Source organism: Lygodium microphyllum, chromosome 10, assembly GCF_053477565.2.
Source record: "Lygodium microphyllum isolate KBCC chromosome 10, Lygodium_microphyllum_v1.1.10, whole genome shotgun sequence".
In the NCBI taxonomy this organism is placed as follows: Eukaryota; Viridiplantae; Streptophyta; class Polypodiopsida; order Schizaeales; family Lygodiaceae; genus Lygodium; species Lygodium microphyllum.
The window spans coordinates 11,345,494-11,368,306 of NC_141144.1; the positions used below are offsets into that span (position 1 = coordinate 11,345,494).

Sequence of the window (22,813 nt, forward strand, 5' to 3'; positions counted from 1 at the left end):
ATGAGGAATGAGTCCCTGCGTGGGAGCTCGTACTTCATGCTGATCGTGGATGACTATAGCAGGATGACATGGGCCTATTTTTTGGCGCTCAAGTCAGAAGCTTTCTCGCACTTCAAGGATTGGCTTCTCTTTGAGGAGAACCGATCAGGCCGGAAGTTGAAGACCTTGCGATCCGACAAGGGAGATGAATTTGTGTCTAATGAGTTTGCTTGGTTTTGTGCAGATAGAGACATTCACCAGGAGTTTGCCAATATCAATACTCCTCAAGAAAATGGTATTCTTGAACGGAAGAACCGCAGTGTGATCGAGATGGCGCGCACCATGATGGAGCACCGACAGACCCCTCAGGTTCTGTGGGCCGAGGCTGTGGCTACTGCAGTCTACATCCTTAATCGATCCCCTACTTCGGCCGTGGAAGGGATGACTCCATTTGAGGCTTATTTTGGGACGAAGCCAGATGTTTCTTACTTTTGGGTCTTTGGGTGTGATGCCTATGTTCATATTCCCAAGGCTCACCGTGATAAATTTGAAGCGGCTTCTCGAAAACAGGTATTTGTTGGCTACAGCTCCCAGTCCCAAGGCTACCGATTGTATGATCGCGTCAAGCGGGATGTATATACTAGCCGTGATGTGCGGTTTGTGGAGGTTCCGGCTACTTCAACGGGTGAGGAGCATCCCGGTCTTGGAGATCCAGGGGAGAGTTGGACTCCTTCTACAGTTCCACTGGAGCCCGTGCCTTTTGATTATGATTCTGTTTCTGACACAGAGTCTACTGTTCCACCGGACCCCTCTGAGGAGTTACCACCGGTGAATATTCCAGAGTTTTTTGCTGATGGAGAACGACGAGGGGAGGTTCGGCCTCCTCCTCGCTGGGCCCGTGACACACTCCGTGATTCAGGGATCGAGGGGGTTCCTGAGGAGTGGGAACCGCAGGATGGTCCGCGGCGGTCACGGAGGCACCAGGCGCATTCTTCGGAGCTTGTTTGCTCCAACTATTGTTTGATGTCCCGTCTTATGCAGGATCGAGAGTCCACCTCCGTGAAGGAGGCTTTACAGTCCGCCCCATGGAAGAAAGCTATGGAAGCTGAGTTGGAGGCTATTGAGAGGAATGGCACTTGGTCACTTGTCCCACGCCCCCCGAAGAAGAAGGTGATTGGAGTCAAGTGGGTTTTCAAGACCAAATATCTCAGTGATGGTACTTTGGATAAGCACAAGGCTCGCCTTGTTGCTAAGGGTTTTGCACAGCGCCCAGGGATTGACTGTCATGACACCTTTGCCCCCACAGCTCGTATGGCAACCATTAGAGCTGTTCTTGCTTTGGCTGGGAATAGGAGATGGCCTGTTTATCAGTTGGATGTGAAGTCGGCCTTCCTGAATGGTGATTTGAAGGAGGAGATCTACGTTGAGCAGCCTCCAGGCTTTGGTTCTTCCGATGGGAAAGTCTACAGGTTGAAGAAGGCCCTGTATGGCCTTAAGCAGGCCCCGCGAGCTTGGAACGAGAAAATTGATTCGTTCCTCCAGTCTCAGTTGGGATATCGGCGGTCCAAGGCCGATCCGTAGCTGTATGTTCACACTTCCGAGGATGGTTGTGTTTTGTTTGTATTATATGTTGATGATTTGATTGTCACAGGTGATGATGCACAGCAGGTCTAGGAGACAAAGTCAGCTTTACATCGGACGTTCGAGATGACGGATTTGGGGCTACTCCATTTCTTTTTGGGCCATGAGATTTATCAGTCTCAGAGGGGGATCTTTATCTCTCAACAGAGATATGTACAGGAGCTCTTGGTGTCTTTTGAGATGGAAGACTGTCGGGCCCTCTCTACTCCTATGGATCCGAACTGGAAGGCCACTTCCCATTCAGCTTCTCCTTTGGCGGATGCGTCCCGCTATCGACAGTTGATTGGGTCTTTGATTTGGCTTCTCAACACGAGGGTTGATCTATGTTTTGCTGTTGGGCTCTTGGCAGGGTTCATGAGTGAACCTAAGACGGTGCATTGGCAGGCTGCTCAGAGGATACTTCGGTATCTGAGGGGGACGTCTGATTTAGGGATTCATTACCCCGCAGGGACAGATGGGTCAGATCTTGTACTTGCAGGTTGGAGCGACTCGGATTGGGCCGGTGATGTGGACCACAGGCGGTCTACTACAGGTTACTGCTTTACTTTGGGTGCATGTGTTATTTCATGGAGTAGCAAGAAGCAGCCCACGGTAGCCCTTTCGTCTACTGAGGCGGAGTATCGGGCCGCGTCTTCCACCATATGCGAGGTTGTGTGGCTTCGGAGATTGTTGGAGGAGCTTGGGTGCCCCCAGACTCGTCCTAAATTGCTGCGATGTGACAATGAAAGTTGCATTGCCTTGGCAAGGAACCCTGTTTTTCATGCCCGGACGAAGCACATTGAGATTCAGTACCACTTCATCCGAGAAAAGCTTCTGGATGCGACCATCACTGTGGAGTATTGCAAGACGGAGGACAATCTTGCGGATTTGTTTACGAAGGCGCTTCCTCAGGCTCTACTTCGGCAACATTCCAGATCCCTCAGGCTTCTGCCCTGTCCAGGCTCTGAGAGGGGGTGTTAGAGATCATAGCCTGCACAGTCAGTCGGACTGTGCAGTCGGACTGCCACGTGGCAGTCCGACTGTCTGCAGCCCAGTCGGCTGCATTGTTTCCAGGCTGCGCCCTGTTTCTGGCGCCCCAGTTTGTGGCAGATTTCGACTATTTAATAGTCGACACTTTCAGCAGTCTATACACTTCTTCTTTGACGCAGATTACAGACCGGTGACGCGCAGTCTCTGTCTCTGTTCACAGATTTCAGACAGCAGACAGTGCAGACTGCAGCAGACTTCGAGGTGGACAGCAGGTCGCATCGTCGAGGTGGAGACACGCAGTCCAGCGCACTGCGCCCGTGTATATCTTTGTATTCAGCATTCTTTATACAGCAGATCTTCATCGTCCACTGTCTCTTTCTCTCCCTTCTCTCTCTGCGTTCTCTCTCTCTCAGTCCTACACTTCCGCACCGCTGCACTCTGACAGATCCATGGGAATCTATCACAATGGATTTCATCTCAGGTATTCCAAGAACACCGCAAGGTCATGATATGATTTGGGTCATAATTGATCGATTCAACAAGCAATCACATTTTATTCCATGTCATAAAACATTGAAATCCGCACAAGCTGCAAGACTTTTCATTCAACATATCTTCAAATTACATGGTATGCCTTTTGAGATAATTTCAGATAGAGACTCCAAATTCACAAGTAACTTTTGGCGTGCTTTATTTGAGAATTTGGGAACCACTTTAAAGTTCTCCTCAGCTTTTCATTCTCAAACTGACGGCCAAACGAGGTGATGAATCTCACTCTTTTGGATATGTTGAAAGCTTATGTTAGTGAACATAAGTCACAATGGAAGAAATATCTTCCATTATTGGAGTTTGCTTACAACAATACAGTGCATTCATCCACAGGGAAAGCTCCAAATGAAATAGTACAGGGTAAAGTGATTCCTCCTCCAATTATTCACACTAAAGATAAGATTTTTACTGCTGATGAGTTTGCTTCAGATTTAAAAACAGCAATGGATGAAGTTCGAGCCACTATCAAAGTTGCCCAAGAGCGACAAAAGAAGCAAGCAGATAAACGAAGAAGACCTTTGGCTTTTGAAAAATGTCAATGTCTTGCTAAAGTTTGATAAAAGCAGGCTCAAACAAGGTTCCGGTCAAAATTCATCTTTTCCAAAGCTCTCCAGTAGATACTTTGGACCCTTCAAAGTGATTGAGAAAATAAATGAAGTTTCTTATCGACTTGAGCTTCCTGCTCATTGGAAAATACACAATGCTTTTCATGTAAGTTTGCTAAAACCTTACATAGGACCAGAACCAAAGGAACCCATTACTGAAGATCCCCCAGAAGTTCAAGAAACAGAGCAACTATTGGAACCTGAACAGATTTTGTTTCACAAGGATTGAACCACGAGAAGTGGCCTTGTGACACGAAAATCCTTACTAAAATTCAAGAATCTACCCACATCAGATGCACAGTGGGTAGATGAAAAAATCATGAAGGATTACCGAGACATTCTTCAGCCATATCAAGAAGCTTTTCAGTTGCGGACAGCTGAATAAAAGCCAGAGGGCTGTCACAACTCTATAGAAACAAAATTTGTATTCTTTTTCATTAATTTATCTATATAATGATTTATTAAATTTGTTTCCTTTGCACTAATTAGATATAAAGAAAAGTGCATTGGAGCTGGCCACTGATGAGTGGTCACAGGTTATGGTGGACCCACACGGTGGGTTAGAGAAAAGATAGTTCACACTTCCACCTATATGGCCCGATTGGGCGCCTGTGACCAGAACTCACGCATATCAGGGTTAGACTCGCACACAGAAAGGATTGATGCCTTGAAGTGTGGGCTAGATCTGCCAGAACAGACAATTACAATCAACAAGATGGCATGATCATGAAATGCTTGTACAATGTGTATGTGTGGGCTGAAAGCTTGAAATGCACATTTCTTTGCATAGGAAAGTCACATGAAGATTCTGATACCGTTTTTGCGATGTACACGGAAAAAGCTTTCATATGACACCCATATTGGGGGGTCCCTAAATTTTAGGAGCCTCGAATTAGCCTAAAAATGCTAGTCCTAAAAAATAGTGATGTCATTCTAAAAATAGTAAATTCTGTACTCTGACTGTGCTTACTAAATTTGGTTGTTTCTATTCTTGACAGTATTCAGCCCAAAAAGGAAGGCCATAGAGAAGAGACAAGTGTCAAGACACTTGTCACACAAGTTTCCAAGTGTCCCACCACTTGTCACATCTCATGACATGTGGCTGGACACTTGTCTTGTGCTACTCCACTTTCCCCTTTTGTACTAGCTCTTCCCTCTCCTATAAATAAGAGCTCGTTTTTCTTCATTCAGCATCATTTTTCTTTGCTGTAAACTCATGTACAGCACCCACAGATAGCCAGAAACTGGCCCCATCCATCCCCATCATCATCCACCACTTCTCCATTATCAAATTCCTCCATATTCCCTCTTCTATCACTGCTGTTTTACAGGACAGCAAGCCTGTAAATTCATTATAGCACCTCCTTCTCGAGCTCTTTCTTCCATTTTAGCAACAAGAAGCAAGCCCTATCCATGTACTGCCGATCAACGATGGAGAAAGGCTGATTTCCCCTATTTCTTCTCTCATATTGTAAATAACTCAGTTTTTATCATTGCATAATAGATAATGCATGTGTGTTTGTACATCTTTGCATGATCTTGTGAGAGTGAGAATTACTTTTCCTCACTCTTAGGTTGATTGTAACTAAGCTCTTCCCTAAGGGACTTGGGTTGAGCAGAAATATATTCGTTCGGGGGGGAGGGGGGTTGCCCATCTTCAACCCTCAATCTTGTCTCCATTACTTTTACATTTTCATGGCTGTAATTTTGTGAGTAATTTTCATTTTCAGCTTTAAGTGTTCATTCTCTTTTATAATTAAATCTCGAAAACAAGCGAATATCATAATTGTTAAGCATACTACGTTGTTCGGGGCGTTTACATTTGCCTTCTTGTTTGTATCCAATGTAAATGCCTTAATTGCCTTATCTTAGAGTTAATGACATTGTTGTGTAGGAATGTAGGAACATGTGTACAAAAGTGTGAATGTGGGAGTCAATTTGACTTATGCCCCTACCATGCTTCAGACGGTCTTTCATGCTCACATAGACATGCTGTGCTTAGAAACAGCCTACAAGGTATGTGCTTAGAAGCACCAACACCATTGTGGAGGTACCAATGCTCTTCTGTGTCAGTTAAAGATAACCCAGTGCCATGAAACAGTGTAATTTTCTGGGCAGAATAGAAAGTCTCCTCCTGCCTGTAAAACTGCAGTTAAGTTAAATTACAAGGCAGGTGTTGTATACATCAACAAATAAAAATACAGGAGGGAAAAAATAAAAGTACAGGAGGAAAAAAATCAAACTCCTAAGCTGGCCACTCACAAGGCAGAAACTTGGCTGGCCACTCACAAGAGAGAAAGTCCTGCACAAGGGTTCAACGAAGATCCATTTTAGGAGTAGACTACCAAGACACGTGAGAAAATAATGGCTCCGGTCTCCTCTACACACTCTCTTCAACCATCTAATTTTGAGACAGCATCTCTGCGGTGGAGGTAGCCTGATGATCTATAGCCTTTCTGGATCTGGCCATCCAGATATACCATGCAATAATGCTAATAATAACTCCCCCCTATGACTATGTCCTGCAGTCTACTGATTCCTGAGGTGTTAGAAGTCTACATCACCCTTGGTTCCTGGCTTGAGATGATCTTAGAGATGCTCCTCTAAGTATCCGCATAGCCACACATGCCTTCCCTGTCAGTGATCATGCTACTCCTCTCCAAGTAGCAAGTATCTGGATGGCTCTCCTCCAAACATCTTGGGCTGATGCCTTGTGGTCCACAAATGGGTTACATGTGACAAAATGTGACAAGCACGTAGGAATTTAACTGTCTACTTGTTATGCATGTGAAACACATGGGGAGGAAGTTGTTACCTATTGTGCATAAACTGGAGCTGCCACCTGCTCACCTTCTTCTTCTTCCTCCTGCTTTCTTCTTGTCCTGCTTCTTCTTCTTCCTACTTCTTGCTTCTTGTTCTCACTTCATCCTACTTTTCTTACTCCTTCCCGCTTCCTCATACTTTGAGAAGTTTTTTATTGTAGATATTTGGTCCTGCTTGTTGTAGATGATTGGTTGTCCCACATTTATTCTTCTTGCCTATGACAGGTATGACAAGTCAGATAATATGACGGGTAGTAGCGGTAGTAGCCAAACTCCTGACGACAGTCTATCTGTCCTCCCAACCTCGCCTAGATGAGTGCTGGCTCCTCTCTCCCCGTTTCCTTTGCCAGCCGTCCGCTTGAGGTGAGTGCTACTATTCTTGGACTCTCTTACTCTCTAGGCTCCCCTTGACCTCGTTCGGGTGCCCAAGGCCCCCGGACGGTCATCTCTCGCGCCTGTCTCCCATAAGTTACATTTAGTAATGTAACATTTCCTTCCCCTTAAGAATCGGTTTCGTCCTCGAAAACGATACTTAGAAGGTCCAACTGTAAATTGGGAAACCTTTTTCTTAAAGTACTTACTCGCTCTCATGTTGAGCTTTCTTCTGAACAATCTTTCCATTTGACCAAACATTCTTGATAAATAGTATTCCTTATTCGTCTGTTACGAACATTTAATATTCTTTCTGGTTCATGTGGATTAGATTGGTCATCTAATAGCTTCTCAATGTTATCATTAAAGATTAGATTATCCAAATCACCTAGCTTCTTCCTTAGCTTACTTACATGAAAAACTAGATGTATTTTACTACTAGCAGGTAGTTGGAGCTTGTAAGCCTGTTCTCCCACCCTTTTAAGTATTGTGAAAGGACCACAATACCTGGGTGAAAGCTTTGGACATCGTCCCATTTTCATGGCTGTAATTTTTACATTTTCCACTTGGCTAATTCGAGGCTCCATTACTTTTACATTTTTCCAAAATTGCCAAGTGGAAAAACTTTTGCTGTCAAGTAACTTTTGCTGTCAAGTAATTTTGGAAAAATTACTTGGCTAATTCGAGGCTCCATTACTTTTACATTTTCATGGCTGTAATTTTTGTGAGTAATTTTCATTTTCAGCTTTAAGTGATCATTCTCTTTTATATTAAATCTCGAAAGCAAGCGAATATCATAATTGTTAAGCATACTACATTGTTCGGGGCGTTTACAATATGTGTCCACGCACAAATTACATTGGGCATTGCCCCTAGAATCGGCAAATTCTAATACAAATAACTTGAGAGATGGTTGGGGGAAGAGAGAGAATGTTGTAAAGAGAGAAATTTCAGTGTTTCATTGTGAGAAACGTTGAAAAACTACTACTACCCTACTCAAACAACCATGGAGACTATCACCTACAGCTTAGGACGACTAGAAAGACTATTGTCCCCTCTTGTATGCTGTCATTTACATTAGAAGGATCTTGAGCTAGTATTACCTGCTTTTGGAGGGCTGTCACATGTTGTAGGAATGGTCCCTAGTGGTTGTAAATCACAGAGCTCTCTAATAATCTCCCTCTCTCTCACGTTGGTTGGAATAAACTTCCATCAGTCCCCAAAAAAGTTTTTCCCACTTGCATGGGTAAGTTTTGCCAAGTGGCAGCCTTCTAATCCCATTTTTCAGCATTATCCGACTTATCAAATGAATTTCTAGCATTAATATTCTGAAAATTAATTGAGTAATTATTCTAGTGTCCAAAAAAAATATTCCACCAGTCAATAATTAAATTGGTTAGGTCAATTTGTCTCCCAAGTGTCCTTGAGTAGTTATTGACCCCTAGACTGACATTAATTAATGTCCTAGTCTGACATTAATTAATGTCCTAGTCTCTAATGTCACCATTAGCATTGTGGCTAATAAATTAGGTTAGCCCCAAATATGACACTACTACCACGTAGTATCTATTAGACATAACGTATTACAACTTTTGTTGTGTCTCACACTGTGAAATAATTAACTTGCAGCTCACATGTGCAAGTCGCAATAGCACATTTGATTAACTTTCTATCAAATGCTCAGCAAAGCAATAAAATTTCATATTCTTGTGACAAGTAAAAACAAGCTCAGGGGAGTGTGCTTGGTTTCTTTGAGATGGCGGTGGACCATCTTGTGGTTGCCACTTCTCAGAAACTCCATGAATCCTTGCATCATGAAGTGTATCATGTGTCCAACAAGAAGAAGGTTGATACTCTCCTTGCCGCTTAGCCTTTGCTGAAGTCTCTAGAATGTCCACTGCGGTCGGCTCAACGAGTGAATCCCATGGTGAAGCAATCTCCTTCTTCATTGAGGTTGGAGCCTTAAGAGACATAGGCTTCAAAGACATTGGATAAGGTGCCCCTCATGAGTTGCATCAAGAACTTAGAAAGAATCCTTATCAAACTCGACCATAAGACCAAGAGCACAAATCTTGCTCATGGAAAGAAGATGATATCCCAAACTCGGCACATAGAGAACTTCTAATGTGTGGTCACCACCTTGCCCATCCGGAATGAGTTGCATATAACCTTTGCCTTTGATAGGAATAGAATAGTTGAATTTACCCATGCATCGGATGCATACATGCAATACCATGTGAAGAAGGAGTCATGTGGTGGTAAGTGCCACTATCCACAATTCACTCACGAGGTTGGGGGACCAACATTGCTGCATCAAAGGCCGTTGGAGTATTCTGAATCACGTCCAAATGGAGGAAGGCGGCCAATGAAGGAGTAGCCATTGCTCTCTAGTCCTTTGTAGTTTTCTTCTTCTTGTTGCCCTTCTTGTCTATAGCTGCCAAAAAACCCATTTCATAAAGTTAGGAAACTCGTTTCATACCTAGGCGTTTCATAAATGCATGAAATATGTATTTTAAATTTTCACAGATGCCAAACCCTAAATGTCTTGGGACTTTTGTAATCATCATTTATCATGGATTTACTTAACACGTTGACATGGATATTGGTATTAATTGTTGGAGTTTTGTTTTGCGTATTATCCATGATGATTGCATATATCGATGGCTCCTTTAAAAACTAAAGTTGATGTTGGGTATGGATAGTGGACCATGATGCATGAAAATATTGATGCTATGTTGAATGTCCATTTGCAATGTATAGAATAATGAATAAATATCAATTTGTGTTTTTACGTTACATGAGTCACACACACACATACACACACACAAAAACTTTCATACTTTTTTATATCTCAAATGAAACCCCTTTCTACACAATCCATACTTTACGTTCTATACTATATGCTAGAAATGCTTGAAAGCATGTGCATGTACTTGAGTGTACCAAAGAAGTCTAACTTAATGCATACCGACATGTATTGTACAATACTTCATGGTACTACAGATTAGTCCAAATTACCAAGAAGATTTGTGAGTATCTTTTTTCTTGGATTTACGTTTGGATATGCATGTCATTTGGTGTCCCATGTAAGCAAGCCATTTGAAAGAATGCTTGAGGTAGGATGAACTGAGTATCATGATCAAGGAACCTTGTTAATCTAAAAAGGTTCATATTACCTCACTAAACAACCCCAAAGGTCAATGCACTTAGTGTGCTTCAGTGTCCTATAAGAAAAGACCTAAACTTTGGTTGGTTCCTTTCAATCTCTATAAATAGAGAGCGTACAAGTTCAATTTCATCCCTTTTTGCCATTGCAATCTTTCAGTCTACCATGTTGAGAAACCCTTCACATGCAGTTTGTGTTCTCTGCGTTTTGCATTTAGGGTTTCACAGTGTACAGCCCCAAAAAAGGACTGGGCGCCCACAGTGTGGCGCCACCCTAGACAACTGTGATGCCCTCCCTCCGGGCGCAACCCTAGACAGTCTCTTGTCTATTTATAGGTTGCCTCTGTCACTCATTCTTTACGGTTGATGCATTCAGTTCGTCATCTCTTCTCTCCAGCCTCTCTACTATCCTCACACCCCTTCAGGAGGACATTGCGGTTCGTGGTTGTCTTCATCATCTTCCTTGTGCTACGACACCCTTGTTTCCTTGTATCACATTCACTCCATGATTCAGAACTTCATTCCATTCATCAAAGTTTCTTCTCTCTTCTCTTCTCTTCTCCATGTTTGTCGAGTTCACTCCGTGTTCCTCTTCGCAAACCCTACTGTCTCGCTGATACGCCATTTTTTTTACATGGTATTAGAGTTGGATCTTCTCAAATAGCAGCAAAGATCCTCCACTCCAATGAAGGCAAAGACCGGTGGCGGGTTCGGCATCCACTTCTCTTCTTCTTCTTCTGCATCAACATCCTAACTTGCGGCTGCTCCTTCGTGTGTTTGCTGTTTTCTAGTCTGCATTCAGGGCTGTTGCTGCTAAAACCAACCTTCCCTCCATGGATGAGTGGTAAATCCCTGATTACAACTTAATTACAGTAGCAAACAATGCAAATCTGAAAATATAAATTTACCTACTGATCTTGGACAATGCACACCCGATTGGCTCCAAAATTGGCGTCTCTTTCGGTATTTCTTTAGCTTTATTGAAAAAGAAGTTGATTTACAATGGGATTCTCCTAATCCCTTTCGGTATTCCAACTCCCCTTGCTGTTCAAAATCACCAGCAAGTCTTTAATTTGATTTGCATTAATTGTTTGCTGCTGTAATTAAGTTGTAATCAGGGATTTACCACCCATCCACAGAAGGAAGGCTGGTTTCAAAAATACATGTCCTCATGACAGCCCTCCCCCTTGAAATCCTTGCAATCGTTCTCGATTGCACTGCTAAATGCATCAAAAGAAAAGTACTACACTGGAATTTCCATAGGGCATCATAGTAATATAACATTGCGCATTGCTGTTCAACCATTCCTATGCCCAACATATGCTGAAAATTACCAGCCAACATAACATAGCATAAGACTCACAAAGAATCTCAAAAACATTGCCAGATTATCATGTGAGATGTCCATTTCTCATGAGCTCAACTCATCTGGCAAAACCAAACCATGGTATAGGGAAAACCAAGCATACACCATGGCTAAAACATCAATGGCATCATAACATATGCTGTTGTCCATGGAACTAGTTGTAAACCATTGAAAACTGAGCATAATTTGATCATAAATTGATCACCTACTGATTTGAGAACTGATCACCTGCTGATTTGAGAACTGATCACAAACTGCTGCAAATGTGACCCCAAACTGATCACAAACTCATTGCAAAAATTGACCAACAATCAGTGCAAAAACTGATGCACAACTGATCCAAAAAGTGATCATAAACTGTTCTCAAGTTGATAAAAAACTGAGCTGAAACTGATCAGAATTTTTGTCTCAAAATTGAGGCAAATTCATGCTAAAATGATCATAAGCTGATGCAAAAGTATAGTTCCAGTGCACGGATGAAACTCATACTCATCTGGATACATCTCACAGTGACTAGTAGACTAAGTAGTGATCTCATGGCAAACATGCTGTTAGCGCAATACCTTGGATGCATGCTGAATACATCCAAGATCCACTATATACAAGAGTTGTCCATAACTAGAGGAGGGGAAGTGCTACCTCCCCCTTAAGCATCAGGCAATACTCTAGACCCTTGCTCTGCTGAACTTGACGGAGCCCAAACTAAAGTCGGTTCTAATTGAAGGGTATCTAGGTAAAGCTGCAACAACTGAGGATGGTTTGCCAAGTCATCCTCTTCTATCCATTTGGCATCCATTGGTGAATAATTTTGAAATTTCACCAAGTATCTCTTGGAAACTTTACCTTTGACCTCTCTTTCCTTATGTGCCAAAATTTGCTCAGGTACCAAAATCTCATCTCCTCAACCTCAGTCTGAATTTCAGTAGACATATCCTCTGGCACATCACCATGGAAAAGGCCTCAACAAATTGACATAAAAGGCATTGTGTATCCGTCAATGTGGAGGTAATTTCAGCCGAGATGCCACACCGCTGATCTTCTCCAACACCTGGAAGGGCCTAGAGTATCTCATACTCAACTTCGGATTCAATCTTTCTCTTCCTTTCATCTTTTTCAGCCTTGCCTTTTCAAAACGCAACAATACATAATCACCCTCTGCAAACTGCAAAGCACGTCTGTGGCAATTAGTTGCGCTCTTTTGCTTTTCTTGTGATCTCTGAAGTGTATATTTTATCTTTGCATAGGCTACATCCGAGTTTTCCACATAACGATCAGCCTCAAAGATCTTATCCTTTAGTTTGCAGAATAGGTGGTATCTTCTTGCCACTCTCAACCACTTCAAATGGAGCTTTATTCGTAGAACTATGCACTGTATTATTGTAAGCAAACTCAACCAAGGGCAAATACTGCTCCCACTGTGTCTTGTGGTTTGAAACATAGCACCTCAAAAGATCTAACACTGTGAAATTTGCTTCCTTAGATTGACCATGTATCTACCGATGGAAGGATGATGAGAGTTTCAGCATGGTATCCATATTCTCAAACAAGCCCTTTCAAAATAAACTAGTCATTCGGGGGTCTCAATCACTAATGATCGACTCTGGCATACCATGATACTTAAAGATGTGCTGCAAAAATAATTGTGCCATATGAAACCAGTCTTCCTTCCGCGGATGGGTGGTACAACTTAATTACAGCAGCAAACAATTAATGCAAATTTGAAAATACAAATTTACCTACGAATCTTGGACAATGCATACCCGATTGGCCCAAAAATTGGTATCTACTACAACCATAATAGAGTTATATCCTCCCTGAACTTGGGGTAAGCCAACAATGAAGTCCATACTAATGAACTCCCATTTCATTTGGGGAATGTCAAGTGGTTGCAATTTCCCAGGCATTTTAACATGCTCTACCTTAATGCGTTGACAAGACAAACATTTTGTGACATATTTGAGTATGTCTCCCTTGAGCCTTTTCCAAAAATAGCTCTTTCTAACCATATTAAGGGTCTTGGTATAACCTGGATGTCCTAAGAAAGGGGAGTCATGGGCTTCCCAAAGTATCTTCTGCTTGAGAGTTTGGCTTGCAGGGATACATAATCTAGTCCTAAAGTAGACAAGTCCATTACTGATGGAGAATTCTTGATACTTCGCCTTGCTGTTCAAAATCACGAGGAAGTCTTTAATCTGATTTGCACTAATTATTTACTGTTGTAATTAAGTTGTAATCAGGGATTTACCGCCCATCCACGGAAGGAAGGCTGGTTTCAAAAATACATGTTCTCATGACAGCTGCCATCTCCATCTCCCTATTACAGGCGGCTCCTCCTTGCTACTGGCAGCTGTTCTCTATAACCTAGTTGCAGATTTTCTCCCTCCTTAGCCTGTCGTAGTAGATTTTCTCTCCTCCCTGCTATCGCTACTATTTTTCTCTCTCCTCAGCCTGTCGCAAGCAGATTTTCTCTCTCCACTGCCTGTGTTTGCTATTTTCTCTCTCTTGCAGCCTGCGTTTTTAGTCTTTCTCTCTCCTCACGTGTGTTTTTCTGTTGGTTGCAACCTCTTACTACTGGTCGCATCCTCCTCCCAAACTGGGAGTTCACTTCCAATCCCTCCACTACCCTCCCACCCCTTGAGGTGGACATTGCAGTTCGTGCTTTGCACTGCTCTCACACCCCTTGAGGCAGACATTGAAGTGTGGTTGATCTCTTTCTTCTTTAGCAAGACGCATTGGTACCCATGGCTTCTTTGCCAATAGATGACCAAACTATTGGGTGTTCCTACTATGGCATCACCGGATACACCACCAATACTTGCCAACTTCAAACTTTGCTCCTCACCCCCTTGGAATATATGCATTCTCCACCAGGCACTCCTTGTGCCACCTCTCCTTTCTGGGCCACAGAGATCGTTCTGCATTGGCTATCAGAGTACTATGCTCAAGGCAATAAGATGCATCTGATGCGCACTCAGTCCTTTCGAGCACATGGAGGATCGATTGGCACTATGACCTCTTGGAGATCGTCCCAATGCTAGTAGCAGTTTTCTCCCACCTATTTTCAGGTACAGTAGTTGCCACGGCCCGTGGTTCTGCAATCCGCTCCATCGAGAGACAGTGATTGTTTGATGCTGTCTCCTCGTCAGTCCGCTCCTTGGAGAGACAGTGGTTGTTCGACTCCCTCTTCTTCGGCTTCGAGATGCGCTCCCTTAAGAAGCAGCGATTGTTGCCGCTCAGTTTGAGCCCCACCGTTCACCCTTGCCTACTTAGGTTCAACAGGCCATCTCTGGGAGTTCTTCACCACCCTAGGTATCTTCTTCAGCACGACCGGCGGCACTTCCTTCATCCTCAAACATTTCAGAGTCCGTGATCCATGAGTTTTTGGATTTCCTATCTACCTCAGAGGGGGATTCAAAGGGGGATGGTCTTTCTTTGCCCTTCAAGGGGGCATCTACATCTACTACAACTTCAGAGGGGACTCCTATTCCTCCAGTTTCAAAGGGGGTTCCCAGCCCCCGCTCAATCCTTCGCACACCTTGGCAGAGACCTTTTACCTTCTTCTTTTACCCTTGGATGGGGTGGCTTCCTTCCAACGGTCGTCTCACCTATTGATACCCAGGATCTCGAAGATCTACCCAGATTGGGGCCTTGGAGGTTCAGCCACAACTTGGTGACAAGGCCTTTGTATTCCTTCTTGCATGGATGCACGGAGCTAGTGGCTTCTCTCTCAAGGTTGAGTTTCGGGTTCTCCAATTCACTCTGCCTACTATTCTTTATTGCAGGTTATGTTCAGGTGGAAATCTTGGATCTTAGGGATCTTCTACATCTTCTTCCTCCTCTTCTTCTTGCCTTGGTCACTTGGTCAACATGGAGCCAACTCTCGAGATCGAGTACGGGCATATTCTTATGGTTCTCGGCACCACACAAAGTCCGACATTCCTCCTATGCATTGCATGATTTCATCATCTTTGTACTAGGGCGCTTGGGCAAGTGAATAATTTTCCCACGAGGGACACTGTCCAAGTGGCACCTGCCTGCATGAGCATTCTTCAGCCCGTAGAATTCCATCTCCACCTCACTCTTTTCTTCTTTCCCTTTTTGGGCATGAGAGGGGCTCCGTGTTGAGAGAACCCTTCACATGCACTTTGTGTTCTGCATTTTGTGTTTAGGGTTTCGCATTCTAAATTAGGATATGAGAAATGAGGTGTCTTGTGGAGGTTTAAAAGTACTAGGATTTTTCTAAAAAAAATTATATGATAGTTGGAAAAATAAGGGAATGAGTACTTATGTGGCAAGAGTGTGGCAAGAGATGGGAGAAAAAGTACACACTCTTTCGAATCATTGTTTAACTCTCTCTCACTAGGTGTCATTCTCTCTTGTAAAGTCCTACTTACAATTGAACTCTTTCTCTCTTTTAGTTAACTACTCTTTGGCTTTTAGTTAGAAATGGACTAATTGGATGATTTTTCTTTTCTTCCTATTTTTCCTTTTCATGCATGCATAATGTTTTGCATGTTTTGTCAACGACTAAGGTGGAGTTCACTCCGTGTTCCTCCTTGCAAACCCTATTGTCTCGCTGGTACATCATCTTTTGACATACCACTCCAGCTGCTCTTGTGACCATCTGCTGTTGCTGCCCTGATCATCTGGATGCTGGCTTCCACTCGAGAGGGGGAAAATTCGGGCAGTTTGGGAGTGGACTCTGGTGAGTGTTTTTTACGAGATTTTGGGGCTATCAAGTGAATGGAGAGGGGATGTTCAGATGAGATGGTGGTACAACCGGTGGGCTGTCAAGAGGGTGGTGCTGGCCCGTTGGAGCAGCAGTGGCATAATGGTAGCTTGTACTATGTGCATCCTACAGAATGTTGAGGTGGTACGTTGTTCTTGGGGGGGGTGGGGGGTGAGGTCTTGTACTTGTAGGCTCCCAATTAGGGGGGGGGGGGGGGGGGGTGAGAGAAAAGTATGCCCACCAGGTTATACAATCATCCATGTGGCACTTGAGGTATCTTTAGCATAGTGCCCCACACAGCGAGCACGCTTCTTGAGGTAAGGTTCAAGATTGTTGCCTTGATTGGTGTGCCAGCATGTCCAGATGCAATATTCTCTTTGATGAAAATTGTCTTGACGGTGTCCTCAATGCATGAGTGCGGACCCGCTCAGAAAAATAATAAATTACCTATTTAATCCAACAATTTAAATCAAAATTTTCTGGATAGTCGCTTTGAATGCATGGTGCAGACCATTCATCAAATGGGCACCCTGGCAGCCAGCTATTTAAACTGGAGGTAGTTGCATTATAAGTTATTTATATATAAACTTTCATATAAATTATACTGATGGCTCAGAAAAGTATTTAGAAACACCTATTAATCTGAAATCTTGCATCAAATCTGTTTTTCAACTCAAAATCACTAAATTGTTAAGGGTTTCATATAATTACTCTGATGGCTCAGAAAAGTATTTAAAAACACCTAGTAATTGGAAATCTTACTTCAAATTTGATTTTCAACTCAAAATCACTAAATTCTTAAGCAAATCATTATGATGATTAAAAACAATGTTTCTGAGAGCTTTATACACACAATTTTTTTTACGAAGAACAAGATGTTAGTTTTTGACATGCTTGAAGTTGTGCTTAGTTTTACAATTGAAAGCTTTCAGAGCAATCCTTTGGGCATCTCAATGCCTCATATTATGGGTCATCTAAATCTATCTTGGCTTCTTCCTTAACCTAGCAGTTAACATAGTTGAATGCTGGAGCAGGGATCTAATGTGTGTATTGATGGAGTACTTTTGCACTATCTTTCTTTCAGTAGCCCGCTTATGGGCATCTGTACCGCCTAAGCTCTATGAGCTACAGGTTCTACAATCAAAATGAGAATTGCAATGTTCCATCAGAGAAAGATAGGAGTCAGTTGGATGCACTTGGTCACCTGAAAATGATCTTACTTAGTTGGTTGGTGTCTACTAGTAATGTATATACAAGCGTGCTTTTTTGTTTCTCTTACTTAATGTACATTTTGTGCAGGATATATGGTTCTAGGGATACACAAGGAATTCATTAATTATAGCTACACCCTGTGTATCCAAGTATAGGGGCAACTGGAGAGCATGCAGTATTATTTTGTTCTTGATGACCTTCTGTCAGGCCCTTTGTAAGCGTTTACAGTAACTGGGATAGCAGTTGTGCAACATTACGGGTAGATTATTACCATACTTACCTGACAGATTATGTCTGGGGAAGTAACACGTTCACTGTTTCATAGATTTGGTGTTGGCAGACTGCAACCATACTTCAATTCCAGATGGTGTTGGACTTATGTTCAGTGTTTCATAGGTCTTGTATTGGCAGATTGTTATTATGGTTCACTTATAGATTTTGATTAGCTCTTATACTCTCTGCCAGACCTACACTGATGCAACATCCAGTGCAACTAAGAGTGATATTATAAGGACAGAAATGTCAGCATCTAATGTGCCACCTTCTTTTTTGTGCTTTTTGCCTGAAGCCCATGGGAAATTATCTTATGTCCAATCAAATGGGACACATAATGTACCAGAGCTTTCCACCTCTACCTCAAATGTTACCAATAAAAATTTCCAGATCCAGAAACTTCCTGATGGCACTAACAGTAGTCGGATCAGCTTGGTCGACAACAGTGATCACAATATAGAAGTAATGAATGTGGAAAGTTTCGGCAATGACAATTCAGTGGTGCAAAACATCAGTGACAATGGGGAGGAGAGGACCAGTAATAGACCTGAACAATTGGCTGCACCTAATCTAGCTTCTACTTCAGATTTAGTAGATGTCTCATTCAGAATGCCCTCAGAGTATACAGAACTCTATGAGGCCTGTGAGTACCGGATATCAACAAGTTCTATGGATGAAACTGGTGAAATAGTGAGGATGTCGACAGGTTCAGTGGATGAGTTAGCATTTGAGATCAGCGAATTCTTCAGGGCCTTCGAAGGAGACCATCAACATCTTCTTATGGGAATGAAACTAAGATCAGAGTGTTACAGAGAGCTGGATGCTGGGAGAACTAAATCGGTCATAGGACTTTCTGGGAGTAAGTCACTGATGTCTGATGACCAACCTGAGACTCATGGATCAGAGGTTCCTGCTTGTTTCAAAGCTGAAGGTTGCAATGGGGCTTTGGTACCAGCCATTATTAACAGTGTCGGATGCTCAGAGAAATGGTCTGATGATGCTGATGTGGGCTCAGTATCAGCAACATTTTCTGGGCCAATTCCACTCTCTGGACCCATATCATACATTGGTCATTCAAATCACATCCCTTACTCTGGAAGCCTCTCCCACCGTTCTGACAGCAGCACTGCCAGCACTCGTTCCTTTGCATTTCCAATGTAAGTCTTACATGTACAATGTAGTTTTGTTACCATTTGAGTCATATAGTATGCTACCAATCATATAGATGTATTCTTATGTAAGCCCCTCAGCCGGGTACATATTGGTAGCCAGGTAATCGGATTCAGTGTGGTTACTATTTTATGAGTTCTTACTCATTGTGGGAGTTTTGTGTGCATGGATTTTCAGCCTACCATTTGAATGGAATAGCAGTCCAGTTAAGATGGCCCAACCAGACAAAAGGTACATTCGACGGCGGTGGAGGTGGCGTGTATGCAGATTCTTTTGTTGCAAAGGTTCTCCTTCATTTGACTAAGGTAATGTTCTGAAAATTGCAAACTATTACATGAGATGGCCAAAGGTAAGGCCTCGATGATCTTGAAGCCAATGCCATTGTGTTAACCTTTCATTGAAACATGCAGATTGGTTCCGTTCGCATCTGAAACATTAGTCCAAGCTGTTTGTAACATGCAGCAGTTGCATCTACATGTCGATGTGGGGCATTATGGTGAAGAGTGCTCATGTGTTGCAAAGTTGGCAGTATTATAGAAGTGCTCCATGTGTCTTCTGTGCTTATGTAGTATTATACCAGGGCTCCATGTGTCTTCTGCTTGTATCACAAAAGTTGCCATGGATATGCTGAATCCTGCAAATGCAGTGTTAAATCAAGGATTCCTTGACAAGCACATTGGTCGGAAGTAAAGAAACGGAGCTCTCGAATTGGTACAGGAGCATGGAACTTAACTGCACTGCTAAAAGAGTTTGGAAGCCTTCCACGGTTTCTCTCATGCATAGATCAGAAATATCCTTGAGAGAGAATAGAGCAGAGCTTGAATCTGCAATATGGACGAATTTCAGCTGAGAATTGAGTGGAAGATATTGGTATTTATGCGATGATTTGCTCATCAAGATTTAACTTCATTGGTGGATCTTGTTAGATGTGAAGCATCAAAGCACCGCAACTAAAGCATGTGACATACTGTAAGACGTGACATAGGGGACGGGCCATACAGATGCAAGCTAAACTTGATACTCCACTGAGAAAGTACGTTCCCAAAACAAAGAGAGCTCTGCAATGGGGGCTGTATATACGCAAGCTCCCGAAAATACAGAATGATGGGAGGTCAATCATGGGAACCGTCTTACAGGTCTAAAGCAGAGAAACCGGTTGAGATGGCAACGAACACAGGTCAAGCCAAGCATTTTTGGTTTTTTCTGACCTTTATCTGAACCACTGGTGTACTTAATGATCGCATGATTGGATTTTCCCAAAAATAGATGAGATGAAAAGTTGTGTAGTTCACCTAATTTGATTATAACGGCAGTACTAAATTCAAACTTCCAGCAAAAAATTTCACCATCAATAATGGCTGACACGCTGGTTTTTCCTGGAAAGATATGGTTAATCACCAGGTAAGGAAGGCTCTCAATCTGGAATAGGACTGGGAGCCTCAATGCAATAAACCAGAATTTATTTTTGAGAAATGACATGATCGTTCATCATTATATGTTTCATGTCCATGTCATATGTCATGTTTAGCTGTTGCTAGATACAAAGTAGCATGCATGCTTCAAAAAGCAGCCTAAGAACACAGACGATCACATTGTTTAGGTGGTTAAAAACAAGTTTGGGATATGTTTAAGACAACTGATTGGGCATTTTAAGGCTTTTATCAGCATTTAATGGTTACAAGACCATACATATTACAACCGGTGGTTGAACAGTTGAAATTCTTTCGTAGAACCATTTTGATGAATCCGAGTGCCTAAAACACAAAGCCATGTAAATAAAACTTGCCAAGTTAGCATGACCTTGTCAAGGTTTTTCAATGTAACCAATTGGGTGAAAATACTTGTGGAAAAAGGTGACCGTTGGGTTAGGTAGAGCGGAAGGGTAAGCAAGGGGAATGGAGGCATGATATGTCATGGTACGGAACCGACGGATAGAGGGTTATGGTTTAGGGTTCACAGTGGTGGGTTTGTAAGGGGGAAGGGGGGTGGAGATATGGCTTGTGTAAAGGCATGGACAGGGATATAGAAGCGGATAGTTGAGATAAAGAGAAATAGAGGGAGCTAAGGGAGGAAGGGTATGGGGGGTTTGCAGGTGGGGCGGGGGGGCAATATTTACCTACGTCCAGAGGCATGGATGGGGAAGAGTTGAAACAAGAACGATAAATAAAGGAATGGAGGAGGGGGCGTGGACTGTGAGACATTGGTTTTTGGCGATCGTGCATGTATGCGTTTGTGTAGACTTCATGATTGGTGCATGTGCTCTTGTGCATGAGGGGTTAAATTCTCCCCGTGTCATTTGTGTGCTTGTACATGGGTGTGCATGTTTGAGAGAGTCATTTATGTGGTTCCCTGTGTGTGGGTGGGCACGTGGATTTTGTTTGTTTGGGGAGGAGGGGGTGTGAAGGAACGTTAATACAACTTGTTTGCACAAAACAATGGCACTTAAGGGACATGTAGACTTTACCTATTGTGGACACGAAATGAATGCTTACGTTTCAAAGAGCCCAACTCATTACAAAGGTTAGGGATAGGTTCTTCTTCTTTGGATGCAATGCTACAAGTTTACTGGTGTCAGCATTGGTTGGTATATATACATTTTTCATTTGGTGGAGGCTAAAAAGTTCATGAGAACATAATGTAGAAGTGCTTGCATGCTAGGTACAATCTCCCTTTTCCATCCTGATTAGGATAGTAGGGGATCGAGTAGCAACATTTGTGATATCTTTGTTGAACATCACTTTGAATGCTTCATGCTTGCCATCTTCAACAACAAGCACCTTCATTATACTTGCATTCGTGGAGATTGCCTTCTCAATTCTTTTTGCTACTTCTTGGAATATGCCAAGCCTATACCTCAAACGCCTCATATATCTACATTTCCCTAGATTGAAGGGGTTGATTCAAAGCATATTTATCATATGCATGTGAATGGTTCAACTTCTCACTCTCCAAGTGTGAGTAAGGATTACATGTTTAGACATTTCGGAGAAGAGTATTGTAAATGTTGCAATTCAAAAACAATTTCAAATTGGTTGTGTAGCAAAATGCCAATCCCTAAATTGAATTTGCCGCCTTTGACTTTATATGGGGTTTCATTGTGGCATGGATATGCAATTGTGCAATGCTTTTCAATTGCAAGAGACGAAGGTAGTTGAGAAGATCATAGGGCATTGCATGATCAACATTACCTTAATGTGAAATAATATTGATGAAACATATCTATTTTCCATAACAAACAACTGAAAGGATATCAAGGAAACGTGCAAACGATTTTAAACCCTTGTATTGGCAAGAATCAGTGATTTAGGGAAGGAACATAAGGAGACTTGCAATGGGATTAAGGCAAATGGTTCATTGTCTTTGGGATTTTACCATGTAGGCACAAGATGTTGACCATGTTTATTGAATTCAAAAATGTATTTTTGCTTGAGCTATCATTAGTCAACTTTTTTCTTTGATTAGGTACGCCTACTTTTGTGTCATGTGTTTTTGATCATCTGATGAAACAAGGGAAAGCAAGGGTAGAAAGGCCCAATACAATCATTACATAACCAAACAACATGATGTTGCCAGCACAAATGATATAACTTGCACTCATGGTGAGGTATTGATTTTCTTTCGAGCTTTCCATAAAATCTCTCATATACTTATGGCACAATTTGGAGGATTTGCATCACAATTTGTGTTTGGTGAGTCGGAGACCAATTGTTGCCAAGGGTACCAATTGGTGTGGGAAAATGTGCCAAGCAGCACCACCTTGCAAAAGTTCTCTAGATGTTCCACATTTGAACCAATGGAGTGCAAACCTTAGAGACATAGCAATGGGGGTTGGCACAAGTTTCATGCATCTTGAGAGTACTTTTGTCCACATCTCTTGTGGACTAGCAACATTATTAGCTCGTGGGAGTGGTTGCCTAGTACTATGACCTACCATGCTACAAGTTAAGAAATAGTCCCATCA

The 22,813-nt window shown here is 42.5% G+C and overlaps 1 protein-coding gene across 3 annotated transcripts in view; it reads left to right on the top strand.

Annotated features, from left to right (window-relative positions):
• LOC148029704 (uncharacterized) overlaps positions 1 to 20,340 on the top strand; it is a 44,437-nt gene extending 24,097 nt beyond the window's left edge. For all 3 annotated transcript variants that reach the window (XM_087685994.1, XM_087685995.1, XM_087685996.1), the window contains exons 2-4: positions 17,497 to 18,839; positions 19,030 to 19,157; positions 19,263 to 20,340. In XM_087685994.1, the coding sequence (XP_087542120.1) occupies positions 17,929 to 18,839; positions 19,030 to 19,156 (1,038 nt within the window). In that variant the 5' untranslated portion in view covers positions 17,497 to 17,928 and the 3' untranslated portion in view covers position 19,157; positions 19,263 to 20,340. The remainder of the gene's footprint in view (positions 1 to 17,496; positions 18,840 to 19,029; positions 19,158 to 19,262) is intronic.
• Positions 20,341 to 22,813: the final 2,473 nt, after the last annotated feature.